At 37.0% G+C, this 25011-nt stretch overlaps 3 protein-coding genes across 12 annotated transcripts in view; 2 read left to right on the forward strand and 1 right to left on the reverse strand.

Annotated features, from left to right (window-relative positions):
- Positions 1–3746, forward strand: part of LOC139979165 (E3 SUMO-protein ligase PIAS2-like) — a 36331-nt gene extending 32585 nt beyond the window's left edge. For 4 of the 10 annotated variants that reach the window (XM_071989881.1, XM_071989878.1, XM_071989880.1 and 1 more), the window contains exon 13: positions 151–3746. In XM_071989881.1, coding sequence (XP_071845982.1) covers positions 151–249 — 99 coding nt within the window. In that variant the 3' untranslated portion in view covers positions 250–3746. Of the gene's footprint in view, positions 1–109 lie in introns of all 10 variants that reach the window. The other 6 variants (XM_071989884.1, XM_071989883.1, XR_011797098.1 and 3 more) reach the window with 5 other exon arrangements.
- Positions 3747–4275: 529 nt separating this feature from the next.
- Positions 4276–14451, reverse strand: LOC139979167 (angiogenic factor with G patch and FHA domains 1-like). Its single transcript, XM_071989888.1, has 12 exons — positions 14338–14451; positions 13294–13422; positions 12658–12816; positions 12320–12448; positions 11521–11721; positions 9959–10040; positions 8154–8262; positions 7325–7475; positions 6850–7009; positions 5907–6120; positions 5202–5301; positions 4276–5024 (listed from the first exon to the last, which is right to left on the reverse strand). The coding sequence occupies exons 2-12, from the start codon at positions 13396–13398 to the stop codon at positions 4695–4697; spliced, it is 1740 nt and encodes a 579-aa protein (XP_071845989.1). The 5' UTR covers positions 13399–13422; positions 14338–14451; the 3' UTR covers positions 4276–4694.
- Positions 14452–14569: 118 nt separating this feature from the next.
- Positions 14570–24724, forward strand: LOC139979161 (uncharacterized). The gene is made up of 7 exons (XM_071989874.1): positions 14570–14796; positions 15588–15743; positions 15979–16214; positions 17018–18379; positions 18717–19063; positions 19471–19600; positions 20194–24724. Exons 1-7 carry the CDS (start codon positions 14735–14737, stop codon positions 20364–20366), a joined length of 2466 nt encoding a protein of 821 aa, XP_071845975.1. The 5' UTR covers positions 14570–14734; the 3' UTR covers positions 20367–24724.
- The last annotated feature ends 287 nt before the right edge of the window (positions 24725–25011 follow it).

Here is a 25011-nt window from a genome sequence, read left to right on the forward strand (position 1 = left end):
TATAGGTGATAGGTAATCTAGCTCATAGTCAGATAGTGTCCATGTTCATTCCATGATACTACTACGTTCTGTTGTGAAGCCTTCACTACACATCCCATTTTATCACCAGTATGGCGGCATTAACGCAGAGTTTTCATGGTGTTTTTCTAGCTGCAACAAATGAACTGGGATCATGCTCATCATAGCAATAGGAATGCCCAAAGAAGCCCCGGGAGGTCTGGACCACAAGATGTCATTCCACTCGACTAAATTGCTCACCCTTCATCATGCAGGTGCTCAAAAACCCATCGCTGCTTCGGTCACCCTTCTTTGCTTTGGTCACTCATTCTATCTCGTGTTGTTACCTGGTCATCTCTTAGCAGCATCTTATTAAAAATATTTTTTTTTTTAGTTTGGTTGTAATGATTTGGCCAATCACACCAGACTTCTGTGTTTGACAGCGAGTCTGTTCAGGTGAGACGTTAGCTTGCTCAGGATACATGTATATTTCATTCTGGCTCTAGTGGTTGGTCAGAGTATTAGATGCAGTCTTTTCGGCCAATTGGCTAAGATCATGTGTAGTGTCTTTGCCCTTTATCAAGGGAGGTGTGATACACATTTGAAGTAGCATTGTCATGATCACACAGTCACAGTCTTCATGCAAGGCGGATCGGGGTTGAGGGTGGATCATGTATTTGTGCCCAGGGTGATTAAACGCACAGTGGTTAAATGGTTAATTGGCTCTATAATTCTTTACAATATACTCTGTATCCTGTAGTATGCCATGATATTTAGCTGACATTGCCAACCTCAAAAAACATAAAGTCACATGATGTTTGTATTAGACTTATTTCAGACTTTCTCTGCTGATTTTCACGTGTTAGATAGTTAACCAGTCAGCTTGGCTGATCTAGGCAATCTTGAACAGTTTTCTAACAGTTAAGTCTGTACTTTCAGCTGTGAGACCAAACAGAACAATGGTCTTGATAACTGCAGCATATGTGAGTACGATTGTTTGAACAGTCCACTGAGGCATCGGCCAATGGTAAATTGAAGTAGTTCATGTTGTTTTGTGTTGACACATTTAAGATTTTGAGTGCTCACACAACAACAATGATCTGTCTAGAACTGACAGGTTAAAACTTACAGTTTGCTTGTAATCTCTTTGCCAGGTTAAGCATTTGGAAAATGTAATTACGAAAGCCAGAAAAAAGGATATATAAATATATATTTATAAATATATATATTTATATATAAATATATATATATGTATGTAAAGTTGGCTGGTTTGCGTCTATCTTGGCGCAGAGTGCTCTATGTCCGGTGGACAGAGCGGAATATAGGTTGAGACTAGTCTCAACTAGTGTTCCACTAGTCTCAACCTGTATATATATATATATATATATATATATATATATATATATATATAGTTATAGTTATATATAGTTATATATATATATATATATATATAAGTTACAAATACGTAACATGTTTTTTGATGGATTGCTTAAAGTACATATTTAGCTAATTAATTATTGAATATGCATGAGATTTGATTCTCAAGTGAGTGTGGTATGAAATATTTAACATTTCTTATGATCCTACCTTTTCCCTTCCATCAGAGGCAAGACTGCCTTTGAATTGCATCCACAAAATACTTTGCTTATCACCGTCACATCAACATTTCAGCACTACATTTATCTCTCATGGCTCATGTGATGATCTTACCTCAAAAGACAAGTAAATTCAGGTTAAATTGACTTCCCATTTCTTGTATTAAAATAGCTTATTTTGGATTGCACAAGGTTTTAATTTTATCCAAGTGATTTTGTGTTGTAATAGAGAGTGTGAGTTGTTACTTATAGTGTGGACTGTGAATGCTTGTTTTACAATTTTAGTAATTCTTTCATTTTCTCTTTAATTTTACTACAAATATATTGTGTGCTATATATTTGAATATCTTAAATACCAAAGCTTTATTTGTATTTCTGTCTGTCAGCTGCATAGAGAGCTTTGTAAGTTTTGTCATAGGTGCATATGGTAGACATCTTATCTCTAGCAATGCCAGTTGAAATTTGCTTCCACTCATTAGGCTGATATGCTCGACAGGTCTTGATAAAGCCTTGACCCTCAGCACAGCGCAGTACTGGTCAAATTTGAATTTTCTTCCGTGTGCACACAGTATTAGATATGTTGACCCTTCTGTGTCCTGACAGAGCAAAGAAAGACCCCTTTGTCATGTCTGATTTCATACATATACAGATGGACCCTACTGTGCCCTGACTAGTCCCATAGATGGACCATGTCCTGACGGATCCCTTACATACACAGGTGGACGCTACTGTGTTCTGACTAATCCCATACAGTGACAGGCCCTTTTGTCATGTCTGATTTCATACATATACAGATGGACCCTACTGTGTCCTGACTAGTCCCATAGATGGATGGGTAGTTTTCAGTCGAGTATATGTGTGTTGGGTTAGACCAACAGGGAGGGGGGTTATAATTGTGTTTGTTTATATTGCTATTATATACTGTAATATTTCTTTCTAATACTGTCATTATAGGGAGTAGGGGACTTCATTAAGCCCACAAGGGTCTAATGTTCTACTTCCTTCACATGATGTCTCTTATCACTTTCTTCTTACCCTCTGATTATTGTATATATTAAATGCATGATGTGAGAAACAAATAAATGAAATACATACATGTGTCACGACTGATCCCATACATAACGAGACAGACCGTTATATGTCACGACTGATCCCATACATGACAAGACAGACCATTATATGTCACGACTGATCCCATTCATAAAAGAGGACATTTCTGTGTCATGACTCATCCCATTCTGTACATACAAACCCTTTGTCATGACTTGATCCCTCACATACAAACCTTGCTGTGGGATGGCTGATTGTAACATACACACAGACCTTGCTGTGGCATGGCTGATTCTAATACACACACACACAGGCCCTGCTGTAGCATGGCTGATTGTAATACACACACATAGGCCCTGCTGTGGCAAGGTTGTTTGTAATACACACATAGGCCGCCTGTGGTATGGCTGATTCTAATACACACACACAGGCCCTGCTGTAGCATGGCTGATTCTAATACACACACAGGCCCTGCTGTAGCATGGCTGATTCTAATACACACACAGGCCCTGCTGTGGCATGGCTGATTCTTATACACACACACAGTACACACACATAGGCCCTGCTGGGTGATGGTTACATACAGAAGCATTTGTTCTTTAATTATCCCCTTGTTCGTTTGTTGGAGTTTCCATTTTTTGTGTTAGTCTTCACACAAATCATTTTCAGTTCATCTGTTAATTGACATGCACTCCCAAAACACACACTTAATGGATATGAATCTTTAATATTGCTAAGTTTAAAATTTGTCTCGACTGACTATCAAAACTGTTAGTTTTTTTGCCTTCAGCCGTGGATCTTTGCCTTTCATGGTGTCCTTCTCTTTGATGTAACTTTATCATTAAGTATATCAGTGTTTATTGCTATATGCAGTTTTATACTACTATTCTCAATTTCTGTGAAATTTGTTTTATTTGGGTAACTTTTTCTTACTAGTGAATGACCAGGATGTTAGGACATTCTGTCTTGTGTGTAAATTTGAAGAGAACATTAACAACTGAAAATACCAGTGAAATGTAAATTGTAAAAGTTTCCACTTACCATGGATTGTAGTTTGAAGTCTTTTGTACAGTGTACATAAGGAAATATACAGTTAGAAAAATTTGAATTTTGTGTGATGTATTTACTTCATGTTGTCATCAGGTGTCTCATTATGGATGTTACAAGTAAGAGGTTGACTAATGTCAGATATTCAACATTCCTGCTAGAGACTACTGCATGATATTTTGGAACAGTGACCCTGGACCCCTCCCCCGTTTCATGAAAACATTTAGAGTACAAAAATAATAGGAGCAACAAGTGTTAATGGGGGGCCAGTTTCTTTTAGAGAACTTTTGTTCTTCATAATAAATAAATAATAAACAAAAAAGTACCTTAAAAACTATGATCATATTTGGGTGCAACAGACAAAAACTGAAAGGTCCTTTGGTGGTATCATAGAGGTATATTGATTTTAAACCAAATTTCCAATGAATTCCTACAGCATCTACAGAAAAGTAGCTTGTCATCTTTATCTGTTTGCATGATCTATATTTCAGCTTGCAAAGCTTATTGTCACAGATTTAAGGGAAAACTTACTTTTGAAATGTCCCTTTTTCTGATCAAATTCCTGAAGTAACATCTTTTGTCTATGCTTAAAAACATCTATAAATAACATAATATGATGACCCTCCCTAGGTGGTAACAAAAAAAATATAGATATGTATTTGAGAAAACATCTGTGACTTAATGTAATAGTTGTACACAGATGTTAATATGATTGATGACGAGTATCGACTTAATACTCCCAACAGCAGTACGTACCTCCGTACAAAACTAACAAGTTCTTAGTCGTCACAGCAAAAAACTGCATGATTCAGTTTTTTTTTCTGTTATCCAACATATCACTTGAGGTTAATTTCAATATTCAAAGAATACCTCATGCTTAATTGCCACTTGAAAGTCTGTGATGAATTTATGATCCAGCTTCACTAGTACTGTAACAGGTTGATGATAATGGCGACCCACCCGAGTCGGTCATTCAATCCTATCCCGAGCATGTTCCGTACACGTTCATTCCCCACTAAACATGTCAAGTTTTGCGACAGTTTCCTCATTGTCTTTGGTTGGTATTTTTGGTCCTTCACTTGCTGATTCTGACACATTTACCTCTTTCCCTATAATCTCCGTCTTCCCCTGAACCCACATCTTAAATTCAGGTGCTGTTGCTTTATGTCCGTCTACTCCTACTCCTCCTTTATACAATGCCTCGGCTTGCTGGAATCTCTGATGTGCTTTCTTCCATGAAAAGGAGATTTTCTTGTCTCTGTTCAAAGCCGAGTCCAAGGTCGTAGCACTAACAGAACCAAGTCCCGCTTTACCACTATGAACACCCACCTGGATCTGGTTACAAAGAAAGATTGAGATGTAGCTATGTTATCAAAGCAGACCTAGCACTAACAGAACCAAGTCCAACTTTACCACTATGAACACCCACCTGGATCTGAGATATAATTGAGTTATCAATACATCAATATTTTTATTATAATTCGCCTGAGAATGATTATTCATGAAACTCACTGGTTCTTTGAGACCTTTGTTTCCCTTCCCGAGGGAGTCCCCTTCTTTCCATCCCATCTTTAATAGCAGTTGATGCCCCTTGTTACTTTCATCAATGGCTCTGAAAGAAAACAAAGAAAATGTCAGCATGCAGAAAAGAACCAGCAAGTACACCCAGTTGGGACAAGTTTTCTATAGTGTAGTGTCATGTCCCGCTTCAGAGCACTTGTATTGTCAGTACGAGCAGTATGAGTATCATGTTTCTATCAGATCAAGGTTAGGAACTGTTTGTACTGTCAATACCAGTGCTTTGAGAGCATGATATTGGAGTACAGTGTAGAGCGGTATTAGCATTAGGAAATTGTCCCAACTGGCTGGCAAAGTAGCAGAGTTTCATGAATATTCATGCTAGGCTAATTAAAATGTGGATAGTGATGACTGATCAGCATTAGTTAGGTGACATACTAAAGGAGTAGAATGCTGAAAATTTAAAAAATTAAAACCTCTGTGATTTCCTTTGGTGGAAAACAATTTGGCATCACCATCTAAATCAATCTAGTAAACTGGAAAATCATGAGTTACAATGAAGTGTCCTTCCCGCCTAATGAAAGATTCATTTTTAAGTGGATTACACTGATTGGTTGAATCGTGTAAGATTCTGTTTATAGCTAAACGATGAGTGAGGTTGGCGCTTCAATCTATTGTCGCGCCTGGTGGATACCTTACCTATCCACAGATGCAGGGGCGTCCTCCCTCTGGTATGGGTTATCACTACCGATAGTCTGCCTCCTCTCCTCTGCTCTATCAGCGTACCTCCCATCCACCGTTACATCTTGGACTCGATACTCTTCTCCTACCAGGTTGTATTTCTTCTTCATTTTCTTCAGCGCCTTCTTCCTCAAAGTCTCCTTGTCTTCTTTAGTTTCTGGTATTGACTCGACTGAAAATATATCAGCAAGTCATTCACGTCATTTAGTTAAAAGTATACATTTTCACCCCAAAATGGCAATTGACTTGTTTATTACGGCTAAAAGTACATGATGATATATGAGAGCCCTTTCAAAACTAATCTCTTACTGCTGTATGTAAAAAAGTAATTTATATTTACCTACGTGGGTAACGTGAGATATGAACACAATTTCTAATGGCTTTACCAGGTGTACATTCAATGAAAGGAGCTGAATGAACTACAAACTCAAAGTCATTGGTTTTTGTGTGCACTTCAATGACATCAAAGTAATCAAGCTAATTGGTAAATAGTTAGTTTGCACCTGACAGTTATAGCACATTTTTTTAGCACATATAATTAATATCAGGATATGACCTTATGCCAAATATTAAAAAAAAAAAACAATCACATCGAAGTACCTGTGACAAAGTCCCTCCTCTTTGCAATATTTTTCAACTCTTTTCAGGTATATATTAATCTGGTGATTGGGTACAACTGTGACTCTAACACATTTCCTTACAATTTCTAAAAGCATCTGAAACCCTAGACCCGCTGTGAATTGGCTTCAATATAGACCACACATAGCTTTATCCTGGGAAACATCCTATGACACAAAGCCATGAATCAGACTACAATTTAAATCATTAGCAATACCTTAATAACCAACACACAGACTTACAAGTCATTTCTAGCCAACTTCTCAATGAAATCAGTTTTTACCTTTCTGAGTAACCTGAGCTGTCAGCTTGGCCTGGACCAGCCCTGGTTCACAATTCTCACAGGTCCAATTCCCGAGATGAATATGAACTTCAAACGTTGTACTACCAATCGTGAGAATGTCATTCTGAGTCAAGTCCAATGCTTTGCCCAGAGTGCGACCCTAAGAGAAAATACAAAAGAAATGTGACACTGCATTGAATGACTGCAGCTGATAAAACAATCGTCCAATTTTAGAAGAACTTTGTTTTAAAAGAGCCTTTGTTACAGTCAAAAGCTTCTTTCATCCTCCTGCCATACAAGAGAGTATTAATTTAAACAAGATCAGTCTGTGAATTTTTTTAAATATTACTAACTCTACTATCATATAGCTGTTATTCAATATGTTTACCAGAGTTTACGATGCATTTTCACATAGTTTATAGAAACTTTGCTTTTTGTCTGTTCCTTCGTGTAAATAAAGCTTAGGTCGACTCACGGAGGCAATTAGTCTTCCATTAAGTAAGGTTCCATTCTGACTGCCGAGATCTTTCAGGGCGTAGCATCTCCTCTGATCACAGTAAGATATCTCTGCGTGCTGCTTACTGACAGCGATCTCTGGTAGCCTGACGACGTGACCACTTCCTTCCCTAGATATTAAAAATAGAAGAAAAAATTGGGAATCAATGATTCAAACCGAGAAAGTGAAATATACCAAAGATTATTATCAAGTTTGCATTGGTTTTGGGGGGAAAAATTTGATAAGAAATATACAGCCTTAATTTTTAAAATTTGTCAGTATGTAATATAAACCACTTTAATATGACTCTCTGTGAGGGAACCTGAATGTTACAATAAGAGTACAGCCATGTTCCTGTTAACCTCTCTGACATACATCATATTATAGATTCTTCTTTATGATGACAAACTAAAAGAACCCATTATAAAGATGGAATCATCTATAGATTCATTCTAATGACAACACAGACAGACAAAATTTCTATCTTATCACTCTTTTCAGGAGTGCTTTGTCATCCAAAATCAATCATAACGTTGCAACATACCTATTATCGCAATTTAGTACTCATGTTTTCAACAGTTTTGACATCTTACAATAAAAAAATCATAGAATGAATGACTGCAGTTTCACAAAGTTTAAACAATCGCAATTTCCAAGAAAAAAGAGTAAATAAAAGTAAAGGAAAGACAACATGTAACATATAAATCATTAAACATTAAATATTAAATTTAAATATTGATAAATACTGGAAATTGTCGAGTCACAAAAACTGACGCTGTTTACTGATACAGTATAGGACATTACTTACCTTCCTATAGTGCCACCCATTACTGTAACGATATGTAGAGATCCAACAGCAACGCACTTGGAGTCGGTGACAATCAGACGTACACACGGCGGATAATCCAATGGATTAACTAACAAAGACAGAGAGAGAGGGGGTGCTTTATCTTTCAAATTAAAATCAATCATGTTTTCACTTATTGTTTCTTCAAGAACTTAAAATTATTGTCATTGGTGAAAATAAACCTCTTTTAATTTAAGATTAATCCCTCTCGGCTAGTACTAACCCATCCATCACCATAATGAAATCACAATTGTCAAATCACAGTTGGAGTTTATAAACAAGAGTGATTAAACCAAAGCTGATTCATAGAAATGGTTATATTAAATTTAAAGAAAAGTCTTGTATAATAGACCTACACCAACGAAACAATTCTTTTCTTCTCTATTTTGCAATTTCTTTGTTAACCTCCATTAAAAGCATTTTGATAAAACTATCATCAATAATCACGACAAATGATAGAATTTCCCCGGTCCAAATGTTATCATCGCTGACGAACCTGGTGGCTCAACTACCTCCTCCTCCTCCACTGATGAGTCATCTTCATCACTCGATACAGCCGACCAATCAGATTCCTCCTCATCAACTCCCGATGTATCCTCACTACTCTCCTCATCCTTGGATGCATCTACCTCCTCTGAACTATCCTCCACCTCCCCTTCCTCCATCTCACTCACCACATCCTCATCCCTACCCTCCTTCCTTTCAATTTCTATATGTTCACCCTCTTCCCCCTCCTCTACCCCCTCCTCTTCCCCCTCCTCTACCCCCTCCTCTTCCCCCTTCATCCCCTCGTTCCCATCATTATATTCACTCCTGGGCCGATTCTTATAATCGACCTCCATGGGTTCTATCCTACCACCTTCCTTTCCCTCTCTATTCCCTGTCCCCTCCTCCATCACTTCTCCCTCCTCTATACAAATATTCAATTCATCATCTGATATTGTAATATAATCATCTTGAGCATTTTGTGCAGACTCTTGGTCTTCCCCATTCTTATCCCGTTTTTCCGTTTTCTTCCTGTGTTTCTTATGTCTATGTTTGGTTTTCGTTCGTCTCGATTTTTTCTTTCTAACTCTATCATCGACCTCGAAAGATGATGATAACGACTGCGACGGTATTGCACTCTTGCTCTGCAGAAAAACATAACCAATGCTTACACATGACCATCCCTACTAAAGAAACACTCTATTTGACCTAATCATGCAACAACGACAAAAATGTACATAACTATGCTGGCAGTTTGCATCTAGCCAGAGAACAAACTTCTTCCATGTGCTAATTACAATCAGTCAAACACAGTCTATAAGTAAACATCCAAGATGCAAATAAGATGAGTTTGTACATCAATGGTTCCTTTCACAATCGGTGTTAAGCAGCAACGTGGACAGTGATTGGCCCACCGAGGTCATCTTTTAACCCATTTTGCCAATGGAGGGTTCATTGTCTTGACTGTTTTAAACTGCAGAACTTGTCCAACTAGGTGCAAGATGACTGCTTTATCATTTTTGTACAATCACAAAACAAACAGGCCAAAGTATAGCCCTGGAAAACTGATAGCGCATTCAGCGAATTTGAGGATAAACTTTGGTAAATACTCAAAGGTTTTTCAATTTAAGCATCACTCAGGAGAAGAAACTGTCCTCTTTGAATGTAAGTAGAGGGACGCTATGAATTTACTATTTGCTTTTTCTGTACATTCAATGACAGGGATACAAACTGCCAGTCAAGAGTTAGGTATCATTTTTTGTCCAGATTTTGTTACCTACCATAGCTGGGTCTCCCTGATCCTACAGCCAATGGTGAGGAATTAATATTCAGTTGTGCAAGTGATGAGATGATATGATCTTCCTATGTCAGAGGATGATAAAAGAAAATCCAAAATGGACCTCAAAACTTGGAAGAAATAACAACTCCTTTAACTTTCACAAATTTTGGTTTTTAAAGCTTTGACAGCAAAAGTGAGTTGATGCTGCGTTTTTTTTCTGTGGCAACTTGTAGGGGGAAGATTTTATGTCGGAATGTACAAAAGTGGAAGTATCAAACGATCTTGGCTGAATTTATATTACATTTGCAATGAATTCAGACCTCTTCTCCCTGATTTTCCAAATTATCCAAGTTGCTACAACCACCAATTGTGAAAAGAAACGTCTAGGATATGATGTAAGAACAACCATAGTGTCTATTTAATGATTTACCATCTTTTGACAAGAGACTGACAAATACAAAGTACATGTGTCAGTTAATAATGTGCAAGTAAAACGTTCAGAATTGTTCATGAACACCTAGCCTAAACAAGACAACTAAAAACCACCTTATAATGTAGCAGGTCAATGGTAGTAAAACTTACACTTCATTAATAAACATACCATCTACACACATACCAGTCCGTGGTAATAAAATTTTTGCTGCATTAATAAACATACCATCTACACACATACCAGTCCATGGTAGTAAAACTTACACTTCATTAATAAACATACCATCTACACACATACCAGTCCATGGTAGTAAAATTTACACTTCATTAATAAACATACCATCTACAAACATACCAGTCCATGGTAGTAAAACTTACACTTCATTAAAGCATACCATCTACACACATACCAGTCTATGGAAGTAAAACTTACACTTCATTAACATACATACCATCTACACACATACCAGTCCATGGTTGTAAACCCTTTGCTTCATTATCAAACATACCATCTACACACATACCAGTCTGTGGTAGTAAAACTAACAATTCTTTAAAACATACAATCTACACACATACCAGTCTATGGAAGTAAAACTTCCACTTCATTAATAAACATACCATCTTTGCACATACCAGTAGATGGTAGTAAAACCTTTAATTCATTAATAAACATACCATCTACACAAATACCAGTCCATGGTAGTAAACCTTTGCTTCATAAATAAACATACCATCTTCACACATACCAGTAGATGGTAGTAAAACCTTTAATTCATTAATAAACATACCATCTACACAAATACCAGTCCACGGTAGTAAAACGTACACTTCATTAACATACATACCATCTACACACATACCAGTCCATGGTAGTAAAAGTTCCACTTCATTAACATATATCATCTACACACATACCAGTCCATGGTAGTAAACCCTTTGCTTCATTATCAAACATACCATCTACACACATACCAGTCCATGGTAGTGAAACTTACACTTCATTAATAAACATACCATCTACACACATACCAGTCCATGGTAGTAAAACCTTTGCTTCATTATCAAACATATAATCTACACACATACCAGTCCATGTTAGTAAACCCTTTGCTTCATTATCAAACATACCAATTGCTCTGGTTTCTTCTTGTCCTTTGTCTTTTTCTTTGTTTTTTTCTTGGATTCCCAAGCTAGTTTCTGATCATCCTGCTGGTTCTGTGATTTACTAGACTCAGGAACTTCCACCTTAGAGTGAAATTCATAGCCGTTGGTCTCCTCATTGTAAAAAAAGTAGGTCGCAGAGTGAGGGTCGTACAACAACGATGTCTTCTGCATTAACGAATTAAAAGAAAATTGTCAAAAGTTATCATCAGACAATGGTTACGGCAGAAACCAGATGGACAGAGAATCATTAACGGAATTTATAAATGATTATACTTCCCAGAATATGAGTGACCAGTGACCAAGAATACCTCAGGTAATGTGTCATCTACAAAGAATATTGCAGTATTTAGTGACTGGACTATGTAACGCACGATTTGGTGGATCAGAGATGAGATACGTCTTGCAAAAACCGTTGCTCAACATCTGGGAATAACACAGAGGGGTACAAACTAAAGGAAAATATTTCTTGAAAACTTAGAGCATATTTAAGCATGATAATATTGGGAGAAATAGTGATCACTTTACATCTTATAGTTGCTACTGGCCTGGGAAAAATCTGACTTTGCTTCTTTCCACAGTTTTCATTGTTTTTATTTGCGTTATGCTGTAAACAGGTTTGTGTCTTGAGAAACAAAAACCTGGATCAATTTCCTTCTTGCTTGCGGTTGAAGTCATGAAGACATGAATCACTTGAGAAATAAGAAACTTTTACCTTAAATTTAGGTTTCATAGAAAAAATAATAGACTAGGCTGCATTACTCACTGGATCATAATAGTAACCAGATTTATAGTCATAATACATTCCAGATTCCATGTCCATCACATAGCCAGATTCCTTCACAGCATTTTCTGCTGTCTGTCTCAGTGTCTCTGCTAATGACTCGATACCATTCTGAAATGAAGAAAAAAAAATGTGAATCTTTGACGACAGCCTTGATGAAGAAAACTTATTGTGATATCACCCAAATTATAACAGCACATGCTCATGTTCCTAATCTGTTTAAATATTGGGAAATGGTTAAGCTGTAAGGTGTCACTCATCATGATAAAATAACCTAAGAGTAAGGTATATACTGGAAGGGGTCTGTTTGAATTACTAACCTCAAGGAGGTCTGGTGCCACCAGACTGTCCTCCTTAGCAACCTCAAGTTTTGTTGTTGCTTTACCGTCATGTTTTTCATCTGTCTGAGTTGAAATTTCCCTCGTCTCTCTATGGAATCTTTTCTTCAGTCGGTTGATCTCCTCATTCAGTTTTTGAATCTATAAAATAGAACAAAGCAAGAAATAATAATTGTTTTTATTCTGCTCTGAGATGTCAAGGCAGCAATATGACAAAACTTTAATCCAAAGTGAGACCCAACAACACAAAAGTACCAACAATGTTCACACATGAGTTTTAATCGGGACCACCCTGAAAGGGTACAAAACTTACAATTTCAAGTTGTCCATTTGCAGACATGATAACAAGGATTGAACTTAAAAACGAAACAGGTTTTATCACTTTATAGTATTTGACATTTGTATATATACCTGCTCATTTTGTCAACTTAACCAAAGTGCTAGCTACTTCCCAGTCCTTAATGAGAATAGGCCTACTTATAGAGGATATAGAGGATTACCATTAAACCCAAGCAAAGAGAAAACAGAGGAGAGGCGGGCTAGTTGGGATCTCTCTCAAACAATAATTGGAATAACAGCCATACATAAATTAATCAATCTGAGACACTTTTACTTTACCTCAGTTTTCAAGTTAACTGTGTCTGCTTCAGCTATTTCTTTCAAGTATGTCTGCAAGGCCAAATCCTTTTTGGCCTCAATAATATCTGCTTGCAACTTTTCCATCTTTCATTCGAGATTTATAACTTTCTGTTAAAACGACAAAATAAAATGAATTCACTTGTTAACGTTTAAGAATAAGAGATGTTCCTTCGAAAGTTGAGAACGTGGTCAGATGCTTTCGGGTGAAGTAAATAATGGGTGAAGTAATTAAAACACAATGGGCATTTTATTTGAATGAGGATGCCACTTACTTATTTGACGAAACATCTGGTTACATGAACATTGCACTAGTGCTTATCTAACCCCTTTTCTAAGACGATGCAGTCTGTTTCTTTACCTAACTATGAGGTACGTTCAACACCCATGGCATGAGTATTTAACCCATCGTGAGGAAAATAAGGGCATTCTACTGTTCTGGCTGTATCGGTTGAATGAGGATATAGAGGCCCCTGCTTATTTGCAATCTTTGCTGTAACTTAGGCTACCACTAAGCTCGACAGAGCAAAAAATGTTTTAATTCCTGTGAGCTTCCAACCAATGTATTTTACTAGGCGATAACGAAATAGGCCTAGGCATACATTACTGGATTGTGAGTTGAAGGATTAAAATATCCAGTTTCAATTTCTAGATTGGATTGCAAGCAAGCATAGACAGACAGGGCCTAGGCCTAAATGCTTTCCTCTCTAATCACTAACCGTGATAAATCTCTAAATAGGCCAGGGACTTCCATCTGTATTAGTTCTAAGGCCTAACTTTGAACTTTGACCTGAGATTGTGAGAAGGCTAGGAAGAAAGCATTATTATGACTAGCCTAGCCAATTAGTTGATATAAATGGCTAGCTCATGTTTATCCTAGCCTAGGTAGTAACTGTAACTAAATTAGGCCTAGTATACGCCTGAATCCTAAATGACAGTAGAATACTGCAGATTGTGTTCGGCATATTTATATAGGCTACTACAATCGTCTCTGATAAGGAATGGTTACTATAGAGGTCAATTCACCACATATCAGGTCCTCAGGAGGATTCCTAGTCTAGACTGAAATATCACGGGCACCGCAGAATAGATAGAAAGTCACACATGTTACTTTGGAAGCAGAGAAATTCAATAACAAATGGAAAGTTTTTACATAGCGCCATCTACTTTGTCGCGGTAATATCAAACATGAAGATACTAAATGTACCTGAAGTACGTACCTGCCGTAGGCCTATTAACGGTTTACGGAAGGATAATACGTAAAATTGTATTGAAAAAATCACAGCCGTGGAAGACCCTGGTATATTAATTGGGCAGATGCTCAACAACATTGAACAATTGACAGAATGTGACCGATAAAGCAACAAGTTTAAAACAGTTTCCTGTAATGACATTCTAAGTTGAGCCCAAATAAGGCCAATGCATGGCGGAGAAACTCCACAAGTGTCAACAGCTCGCAGCAGCTCTTTACCAAGATGATATTGTGTAGGCAAAACAGTTGGAACTGAAGTTACACTGAGTTAGGGCCTGGCCTAACTAAGTACTTAGTATAATGTCCTTGGCTAGGCTAGTAGTAGTAGTACCCAGTATATACATTTACGTTTGCAACCCTAGTAAAGTAGTATGACTTGGACTTGAAACCTAACATGATGTGATACATATTATGCCCTACAGCTTTGGATAATATCAGGATCTAGGTTAGGTGCCCTAGCCTAGTAGTAGTAGTAGTACTAGATATATTATACAGTTAGGGACTAGCCTAGGTTAATAGTTCTGTAGTTGTACTAGGTCAGTAGGTAGCCTAGCTGGAATCTGGATACATGAACCATCAATTAATTTGTTTTGTCAATATCTCTGTAATTAGGGAGAAATATACTATCCTTACCAACAAACAAAATAAATGATACCTAGGCTAGTAAGAGCCTATTGTCTTTGACTCTTTGTAAAACTTAGGCCAGGGCTAGCTAACATTAGGACTAAAGGTTAAAGCTCAACTGATTTGACAATGAGTAAATCTTGGCACTTCAAAGTTATCAATGTGCCGTGTTTCACCCTCACCATGATGGAACTAATGTTAATTCATTTAGGTTAGAGGAATGCTATTCAGGCCATCATGGTAGAAATTTCTTAAGTAACTTTAATAATCCTGGTGTTATGTTGTATCCCCTCATCATCGTTTGATTGGTATATTAGGAAATGAGCATGTATATGTATTTATATTCTGTGCAAACTGAATATTCACGTAAGATTCTCTTCATTCACTGTTAATTTCTCAGGACTGCAGAGGAATTCCTTGAGGATGGTGCTGATCCTAGCTTGCTTCTTCCCTCAGAAGGCATTGCACTCCTCCATTATGCAGCAGGCATGACCTCTTACAATGCATTAGAGTTCACGAGAATGCTTCTGGGGTATGGAGCAGATCCGAATACCAGGTAAAATCAGAACGGCAGATGAACCATTCATATTTGAGGAGTAAGCAGAAAAATCAAGCTGTCCATTAACTACAACCCAGCCTTCTCTGGAAATGTTATTGTAAATATCCTGTTGCCATTACATCTTGTAACAGATTTTGAGCTTGAAGTGAAGCTAAGTTAGTGCTAAATGCTTTATCACTTCTTATTAAAACTACTTAAATGTAACAACTCTTTCTGACTTTATCTTTTCCAGATCCGTGGATGGTTTAACACCAGTTCATGTCGCTGCTTCGTGGGGCCACTTTGAGATCCTAGAGTGTCTTTTAGCTAGTGGAGGGGACCCCACTCTACAGGATGAGGAAGGACAAACAGCTCTGTCTTTAGCCCAGGCCTCAGACAAGTGGGACTGTGTCGATCTTCTCCAGCAGACAGAGATCGATATACTATCAGAGGATGAAGAGGAGGATCAGAGAGAAATCACATATACAAGTAAATAACATAGCAGTAAATAAAAGGCCAGCAGGTGTAATGTGGAAAGGAGAAAAATGCCTTTGGTTTCCTCCTTTTTTTAAGATGCTCTATTATTCTTAAATTATTGAAGAAGGAGATTCAATAATCCTGTCCTCTTAATATTATTGTCTTCTGTTGTTGAAAGACTTGAGAAAAAAGACAATTATCTACTTCTTTCCATCAGTGTCAAAATATTAAATTTATGTTGCGTACCTGGATAAGACCAATTAACTTATAATATTCTTGATGTACTTTGCCCTATGACATTTGTATAGCAGTTCTGCCTAGGCCTTTGCTAATTTACATTTAAGAATTGGGGCTAAAGTTGTTTTCATTTTTGTTACAAGTTGATAAAAGGCTTGTTGCACCTTGACCAGGTTGGAGATGGTAACATACCAAAAATAGTGCACTAGTTTACATTGTCGTGGAAACGAAGGAACCTAGGGCTGACTTAATGTAATGGAATCTGGAGGGCCTCCTAATGTAAACCTTTGTTATTTACTAAATACAGAGATATATGTAATCAGGAATTCAGAATGTTTTGCCTGTGGTAGCTTGCTTGGACTATTTTTTGGTTTCTAAAACAAAGACAGACTTTGCCCAAGTTGGCATAAGTAATCTGTCCTCTTGGCATTCCTTTTATTTAGGGAGTTAACGAAGAACAAATTCATTAGATTCATGAGTTAAGACAGTCAGCATTAATAACAGTAATAAATCAGTATATGAATTCTATCTATCTAATTAATACATATTGTTGTTATCATATCTCTTCTTTATCGCAGGACTGTGCGATCTTGTAGAGTCTAACAGTCTACCAGACACCACAGATCTATCCATAAGTTACTTTTCTAATGAAGATCTATGCAGCAGTAATGGTTCAAACCATTCATTTCAATCAGGGGAACTATCACAGGGTGACACTGCTAACTCCCACAATGCATCTGTCAATTTATCTTTGAACTCAAATACAAACAGCCAAGACATCTCAGGGATCTTACGACACAGAGAACTTCCGAGGGAGAGGCACAAAAAGCGGGTCAGCTTCTTCAATGGCATTCCAGAGGAAGAGGGAAGCGACAGTCTTAACTCTTTTCCAGATTCCATCATTGAAGGGGAAATAGAGGAGGAGTTAGGAGCTGGAGGGTCAGTTTTAGACGGTAGCGGTGATGCAGGAATGTCATTCCTATCTCAAGGATATTCGACTGAAGACTTTACTTTACTTGATGGTCAAGGATTGGATGTAACATCCCCGGACAATACGGTCATATTTTACAAAAGGGTTTCAAGGGATAAGAGGAAAACATGTATGTTTTCTCATCTAACTAGCCAATCCTCAAGCCCTCAAGATGTAGGGATCAAAGTAGAACAAGCAGAAGATTCCAGCCCTGTCTCTCATGTGTTAATGAAGACCTGTTCTGCATTAAATGACTTGGATCTTAATAACTCAGACCGTGACTGTCAATCTTTACGAACCGTAGGAAAACAATTTGAACCAAGCTCAAGACATTGCAGTAACGATCCGTCCCCGACTGTCGGTGTCGTAAGGAATCCCTCGTTCACAGAAGATTTGTGTAAATTCATCTCAGAGAGTTCACCCAATCTCAGTTCTGAAACAACTCCTCAACAAAACATCGACAAATCTGTTCCACGCTCAAATAAGAAATGCCGCTCTTCGATGTTTCAACATTTGTCTCCAGTCGGAGGAGACCGAACAGATTCCAGAGAAGGTGAAGTCCTAGAGTTCCTTTACTTTGACAGAGAAGCAGACGCTGGCCTAATAGAGCAAAGCCTGCCCTCGGCTTGCGAAAGTCATAAAATCACGCCAAACAGCTCAATCGTCGATCTTCCAGATCGCCACTCACAGTGTGCCGATGTCTCTGCTGCCGGGAACTCGACAAGGTTGAGCGACGACACCATCCTGTACGATTGGAAGAGTTTTGTTTCGGATGAGGAGGAGAAGGAATCCGTGGTGATTCTGGATGAACTGCTCGACTTGACCAATTCGGACATCCATGCTCGTCTAAGGAAACTAGGAGAAGAGCCTGGACCTATCACCAAGACCACTCGAAGGGTTTACTTAATATTACTCACAAAAATATTGAAGGATCCAGAAAGAGAGAGATTAAAGCCTGCAGCTGAAGACTGTGAGTTTGTGTTTTGTAAATCTGACAAACAGTCTGTATAGCATAAACATGAGTGACAGTATTAGTGTAAAATTGTGAATAATGTATAGAGATTAGCATCACTTTTTGATATGTTGATATCTTTCTTTCATAAATTTCTCTTTTCACAAATATTAATGTTCGTTCTTCAAGTGAGCAGTTGAACTAAACTCATCAGGAAATTGAAGCTTTCTTGCCCTCTTTAGAATTTATTAATTTTAATTGCATTTGTATTTTGTTTGTTTGTTTGTTAAGCGTCTCAGCTTGGTAAATACAAAATATATATTTATTTCTTCCTTTTCAACTGTTTTCTTTGCAGCGTTTAAGCACGAACTTGCCCAAGTACTAACTGGCCTCAAGCGCCTTGATGACCTCAGCATACTAGAAGCGGAGATGGTGTCCCAGTTTCAGGTTCCAGATCCCAAGCGTAAATGGAGGGAAGGGGTCATGAAGTCTTCCTTCAATTACCTTCTCTTAGATCCGAGAGTCTCTCTAAATCTTCCCATGAGACACACAGTGCTCTCTCCGTTGGAAATATTCCGGATTTTTGTCTCGTCAATATTCTACATCGGTAAAGGCAAAAGGGCTCGACCATACGCTCATTTCTACGAGGCGCTCGATGCAGTGAAGAAGAGAGAAAAAAAGAAGAAGAAGAAGCAGAAAGGGGTACTGTTTGAAAATTTCCTAAGATTTATTATTTATCTCCTATTTCTAATCGTGAGAGAAATATATTCTAAGAAAAAGTTTGTGATCTGCATGTTATATAAGTTCTTTGGTTATATGGCAAGACGGTGGCAATCATGTTCAGGACAATGTTTGTGAGGAGCATCAGGATAGATCCCAAGCATGTTTGGTTGTCAGTAGCAACCACCCCCGCCTGTATTTAAAACATTGATGTTAATAGGGTGTAGTCACCAGTCTTTATATATATATTTCTGGTTTGGTAATAGGCTGCTAACATTTTGAAATACTAGCTTCAAGTCTTAAAATCAACGTTTTCGCTTGATTAATACAGTCGTGGGTAATGTTTTTGTAGTGTAGTGTTTGAAATGATTTTGTTTGATTTTCTTCAGCCAAGCAAGAAAGTTAACCATATCAGAGAAATCTGGTCAGCTGGTCTTGGTGTTATCTCACTGCACATCTTTCAGAATGTTATTCCAGTGGAAGCTTACACCAGAGAAGCCTGCATGGTAGATGCCTTAAGTAAGTATGCAAAGCTGAAGTTGCTCTGTTTGTTAGTACTAAGTAAAACATGTTAGTTTCTTACAACTGGAGTTTGTTGGTAACAGATCTGCCCTGACTCTAACAGAAAAGAAACTAGTCTTAGGAAAATGTTGAGATGGGTGATTAATAAATTGATGTGTGAGGGTTGCTTTTTTCTCAGTTTTTCACCAATTTAACCAATTGTTACATTTCTAGTACTACGCTTTTCAGTACTGCTTTAAAGATTAGTTATTTAAAAGAACTGAATTTCTGGATTGATTAAGTTGTCAGTTTTGGAACAGTACAAATATTTTTTTTACTTTACCCATTGTCTTAAAGAATAGGAGATGGACAAGACTGATCTGATATTTTATACTTTTCTTCGTTGATCATTTTTTTTGCTTTGTCTACTTTTTTGTATACTTTAATGTTACTATTATTATTACTATTTTTGGGGGGGGGGTGACTTGTGAATTATCAGGTGACTTTATTTCATTTCAATATTGAAATTTGTGTCCCATTAGGATTGGTTAAAACCAAACCTTCCAAGAACTCCCTTTTGTGATGATTTATTGGCATTAATTATTTCTCAGGTCTGCAGAGACTCACTAATGTCAAGAAAGGTGATTATTATGGCATGGCATCGACCTGGGACAGCTCCAAGAAGAGGCAGATGGGAGTCCATCTCCTCCATAAAGCTTGCAACATCTTCCTCATAGAGGGTGAGAGGATGATCAGACCAGTAGATATCAAGATTGGACAGTAGCGCCCTCTTCTCCTGGAGGTTTGGTTGATTAAGATCCCAGCGTGACGGAGTGTTCCTCAATTGGTGAATTTGAAAGAATCTTTTTATAATTGTCAAGTGATGAAGGTGATTTCCATATGAATGTTGCTTTTCATTCTACTGACCATCGCACAGGGGGCAGAGATAATCATAATGTTTATTTTTTAAATTTCTTAGATTCTAAGATTAGATTGAATAAGAGTCAATTACTGGGTTAGCTTCTTTTGTCCTAATGAATACAGTTTACATGAATTGACTAACACTGTAAACTGTATTGTAAACAAATGAACAGGGTGGGATGGAGGACTTCCCTACACTCCTTTCTGACAAAAAATGTGCAATTTCTTTGAATAATTTGTAGTCTTTTCAATAATTTTGATCTGCAATAATAAATTAACGTCCCCCTCCCTCCCTCCTTCCCCTTTTCCCCTCAAGCCCAAATATTGTATTAATCAATCATCGCCTCTCTTCAGTAAGCTACCTCCATTATTTAATAACAAAAGCGTATGAATTGCATAATTTCGTCACCATTAATGTAATTGAGATTAGAAAGGCATGTCTAGCCTGTCTATTGTGTTAAATTATAATTCCATTGTTCAATAATAGTCACAGAATGTTTATTTGACATAAATTGCTTAATGAAATCATTACTGTTTCTGATGAAAGACAATTGTTTTGATAAAATTGGGAAACTCATTAAATATCATTTAAATAATGTGATGTTCCTCTTTTCAAAGAAGAAAATAAAATATTTCAAAAAATGCCTTAGGCCACAATCCTGGGGGTCAGTGTTCATTTTCATGATTTCTATTGTCTATGAGAGTGATAAGGACAATGTTGTTTATAGATGTCTGTAGACCTTTAATGTTCATATTTATATGTTTATATTTTTATGCATGATGAATTATATACAGATTCAGAGGATAATTTAGCCTTCAAATATTGTTGCAGGAGCTCTGATTTCTGTTTTAAGACACTGTGGTTCCTGACTACCATTGTAAAAGCTCTTGAATTATCTTTTATATAAGATACTGTAGTTCCTGAATTCCTCTGTAAAAGCTCTTGAATTCTGACTCTTATAAGATATTGTGGTTCATGACTTTCTCTGTACAAGACTGGACAAGTTTGTATAGTCCTTTGACCATTTCACATATCAGTTTGTGATGTGATACCAGATAAGTTATTCTCTCACTTCTTAAATACCAAATTAGCTCCCAATGGTTAGTGAAAGAACTCTAATTCAGTGGTTTTCCTTTTCTGTCATGTCAGCACAACCTGTATCATGATAGCACAGACTACTAAAACCACTCTCAGAAAGTCCCATGGGTCAGACACTTACCCACATAAGAACCATGTACTCAGCTTATGATGTATGCAGGCTTGATGAGAGAGGGTCAGGAGGGAGTGGGGCAGGGGTTCAATTAAGGGACCCTTTGGTCAATGAAGGAGCCTGGGAAATAATGATATACAAAATAATGTATTCTCATTTTCATAATTCATTTATAGGAAAAGATGGAAAATTTAAAAACTGGGGTCCTCTGTGACATAAACATCCCAGGCCTGAACTGTTTGTATGCAGAGTTTTGAAATGAGTTAAATATGCAAGTGCGAAGGTTGAGTAAACTTAAATAAGGGATACCAGTGACTGATAGGCCATATTTTTTCAGTGTTATGTATGGGAATAACACTTTTCTTTGGTGCCATCGAATATGGTTATTAAATACGACACAATTTAGCTAGACATGTACTTAAAGCATCACTGAAATACTGTAAATACCTTTATATTCACATGCACTTTGTTTAGGTCTGACTTATAGACAAGACTTCAAAGGGTGACTGAAATTCAAGAATCTTGCTAACACAGGAAGGAATACAGCATTGGTAGTACTACCAGCAAGTTAAAAAAAAGGCTTTTATTCCAAGGAAAATGAGTTATTTTGCAATATTAGTGAAATATTGGACAAAATTTCTGTTGAGCTATGACAGTCTGTTTTTATTCCATGAATTTTAGCTGATCTTGAAATAAAAACTGAAAACGATGGGTTAATTACTAATAGATGGGAGTGGAAAATGTTATTTGGAATGAGGAGACGATTGCGTGCTGCTGCTTTAACCTAGAATTGTGTTTGTTTCTTGAATTCATACTCGTCACTTGACTTTGTAATTTTATGCTTGTTTTTAACCATGAATTCTACTAAAGGGAATCAAAGTTAAGATTTAATAATTCAGTGATGTATCTGGCTAGCATTACAGAGAGATGAGAATGGTGGGGGGAGGGGGGGGGGGGGAGTTAGACTATTATACTCATTTCAGGCTGAAGAAGTGAAGAAATAAGTTTACATGGAATTTTTATACAGTAGATTTCCTTGATAATTATATTTAGTAGAATGGATCCTCAAGGCAGCTTTTAAAAGTTCTTTTTATTATGTACGAAATAAATACATGTAATTATTTCCTTATATTCCATTTTTTTCAACCAACTCTAGTATATATAGTGACATTGCTAGAGGAAAGTTTACCATAATTGTTTAAAAATACCATGTGTTTTGTTTGAACATCATGTGCTAGCAATTTCTGTTTGCAATTTTTCCATACAAAATTTCACAATCAATTTCAAAACAATTCTTTCTCAAAGATTTTGCCTACCTAAAAACTATAAACTGTTTTAATTGCTTGTTTGGCATGTACTGTTTCTTGGTGTTGCACATAGTGTTCTACATGTTGCACATGTATTTCTTCATGTTGCACATGTAGTATTTTTCCATATGTGCATATATACAGTCCTATCAGTAACGGAGCTCTGCTTCAAGATTTAGGAGCGAACGCAAATTTGAAATGAAGCTGGTAGTCCTAAATGTGTTCTTCTCATGAACTTTAATGTGCCCTTTAGATTGCATTGAACCTCACCATATAACCACTGCAAAAAAAGAGTAAGAATTGTAAAGAAAACGCTTAAAGAGTATCCATCTTGAAGTGGGTTTTATGGCGAGCATACTTCAAGGTGATCAGTATTGATGCCAATCCTGAAGTGGGTTTTTATAGCAAGCATACTTCAAGGTGATCAGTATTAATGCCAATCTTGAAGTGGGTTTAATGGCAAGCATACTCAAGGTGATCAGTATTAATGCCAAATCTTGAAGTGGGTTTTATGGCAAGCATACTTCAAGGTGATCAGTATTGATGCCAATCTTGAAGTGGGTTTGATGGCAAGCATACTTCAAGGTGATCAGTATTGATGCCAAATCTTGAAGTGGGTTTTATGACCAGCATACTTCAAGGTGATCAGTATTGATGCCAAATCTTGAAGTGGGTTTATGGTGAGCATACTTCAAGGTGATCAGTATTGATGCCAAATCTTGAAGTGGGTTTTATGACCAGCATACTTCAAGGTGATCAGTATTGATGCCAAATCTTGAAGTGGGTTTTATGACCAGTATACTTCAAGGTGATCAGTATTGATGCCAATCTTGAAGTGGGTTTTATGGCGAGCATACTTCAAGGTGATCAGTATTGATGCCGAATCTTGAAGTGGGTTTTGTGGCGAGCATACTTCAAGGTGATCGGTATTGATGCCAAATCTTGAAGTGGGTTTTATGACCAGCATACTTCAAGGTGATCAGTATTGATGCCAATCTTGAAGTGGGTTTTATGGCGAGCATACTTCAAGGTGATCAGTATTGATGCCAAATCTTGAAGTGGGTTTTGTGGCGAGCATACTTCAAGGTGATCAGTATTGATGCCAAATCTGGAAGTGGGTTTTATGGCAAGCATACTTCAAGGTGATCAGTATTGATGCCAATTCTTGAAGAGGGTTTCATTAAAATAATTTTGATTTTTTTCCCCCACCCCCACCCTTTTTATTCTCTTCCATCATAATAAAACTAGACTACATGTTAGAGGCTAAACTTTTATTCCTTTTGTTAAGTTTGCCTTGACTACCAACTATTTTCTCTTTATTTTATTTCCTTTCTATACAATATACACGAGATACGAAAAGCATTTCATAAATGACTTACAATAAATACATTCCCATTTTATATTAAGAGTTAACTGTAAATAAAAGTATTTGATTTTAAGTTTCTAGCAATCAACATTTCCTGTTTCCATGAAATGGCTGTTCTATGATAAAACACTGAACCTGTAATATTCACTGCATGAAGTAAAACACAACCAGGAACACCATTAGTTATGTAAATATGCACATAGTTATGCTTTTGTATTACTGCAATACCTAAGCTGTAAGAAGGTAAATTTCAGCTTTGCATCATCTTTTTCCATCTGCTTGCCAAATGCACTGCACAGTTATCATATATTAATGGTCAATAAATATCTGCAATTAACCTGATTTGTTTTTATTTTTTTTCTGCTTTTGTGACGGTATGAATTAGACCAGTCATATGGATCAATAAAAACAATAGTTTGTAATTAGCTTCATATTTATTAACTAGATTCCTTAATTGTGGTTCATGTCGGCTGACAGGGATATTCAGCTGATAATGTTGCTAATTTGCACAATGATACATTCTGCAATAGATATATCTAGCAATACATGAATTGATGTAATGATACCTTGTTTGACACAAAAATATCAGAAGAAATGGGGAAACAATTACTTTCCACAACGGAT

This window comes from Apostichopus japonicus, chromosome 13 (genome assembly GCF_037975245.1).
Source record: "Apostichopus japonicus isolate 1M-3 chromosome 13, ASM3797524v1, whole genome shotgun sequence".
NCBI lineage: Eukaryota > Metazoa > Echinodermata > Holothuroidea > Aspidochirotida > Stichopodidae > Apostichopus > Apostichopus japonicus.

Bases quoted from the DNA above. Each gene is read 5' to 3' on its own strand.
- LOC139979167 (XM_071989888.1), bottom strand. From the start codon at position 13,398: ATGGAAAAGTTGCAAGCAGATATTATTGAGGCCAAAAAGGATTTGGCC. The intron at 12,449-12,657 runs GTTAGTAATTCA...TCTTCATTTCAG, and splicing joins TGGCACCAGACCTCCTTGAG to AATGGTATCGAGTCATTAGC. The intron at 7,476-8,153 runs GTAAGTAATGTC...TTTAATATCTAG, and splicing joins ATGGGTGGCACTATAGGAAG to GGAAGGAAGTGGTCACGTCG.
- LOC139979161 (XM_071989874.1), top strand. From the start codon at position 14,735: ATGGCGGAGAAACTCCACAAGTGTCAACAGCTCGCAGCAGCTCTTTAC. The intron at 19,064-19,470 runs GTACTGTTTGAA...GATTTTCTTCAG, and splicing joins AGAAGAAGAAGCAGAAAGGG to CCAAGCAAGAAAGTTAACCA. The intron at 19,601-20,193 runs GTAAGTATGCAA...ATTATTTCTCAG, and splicing joins CTGCATGGTAGATGCCTTAA to GTCTGCAGAGACTCACTAAT.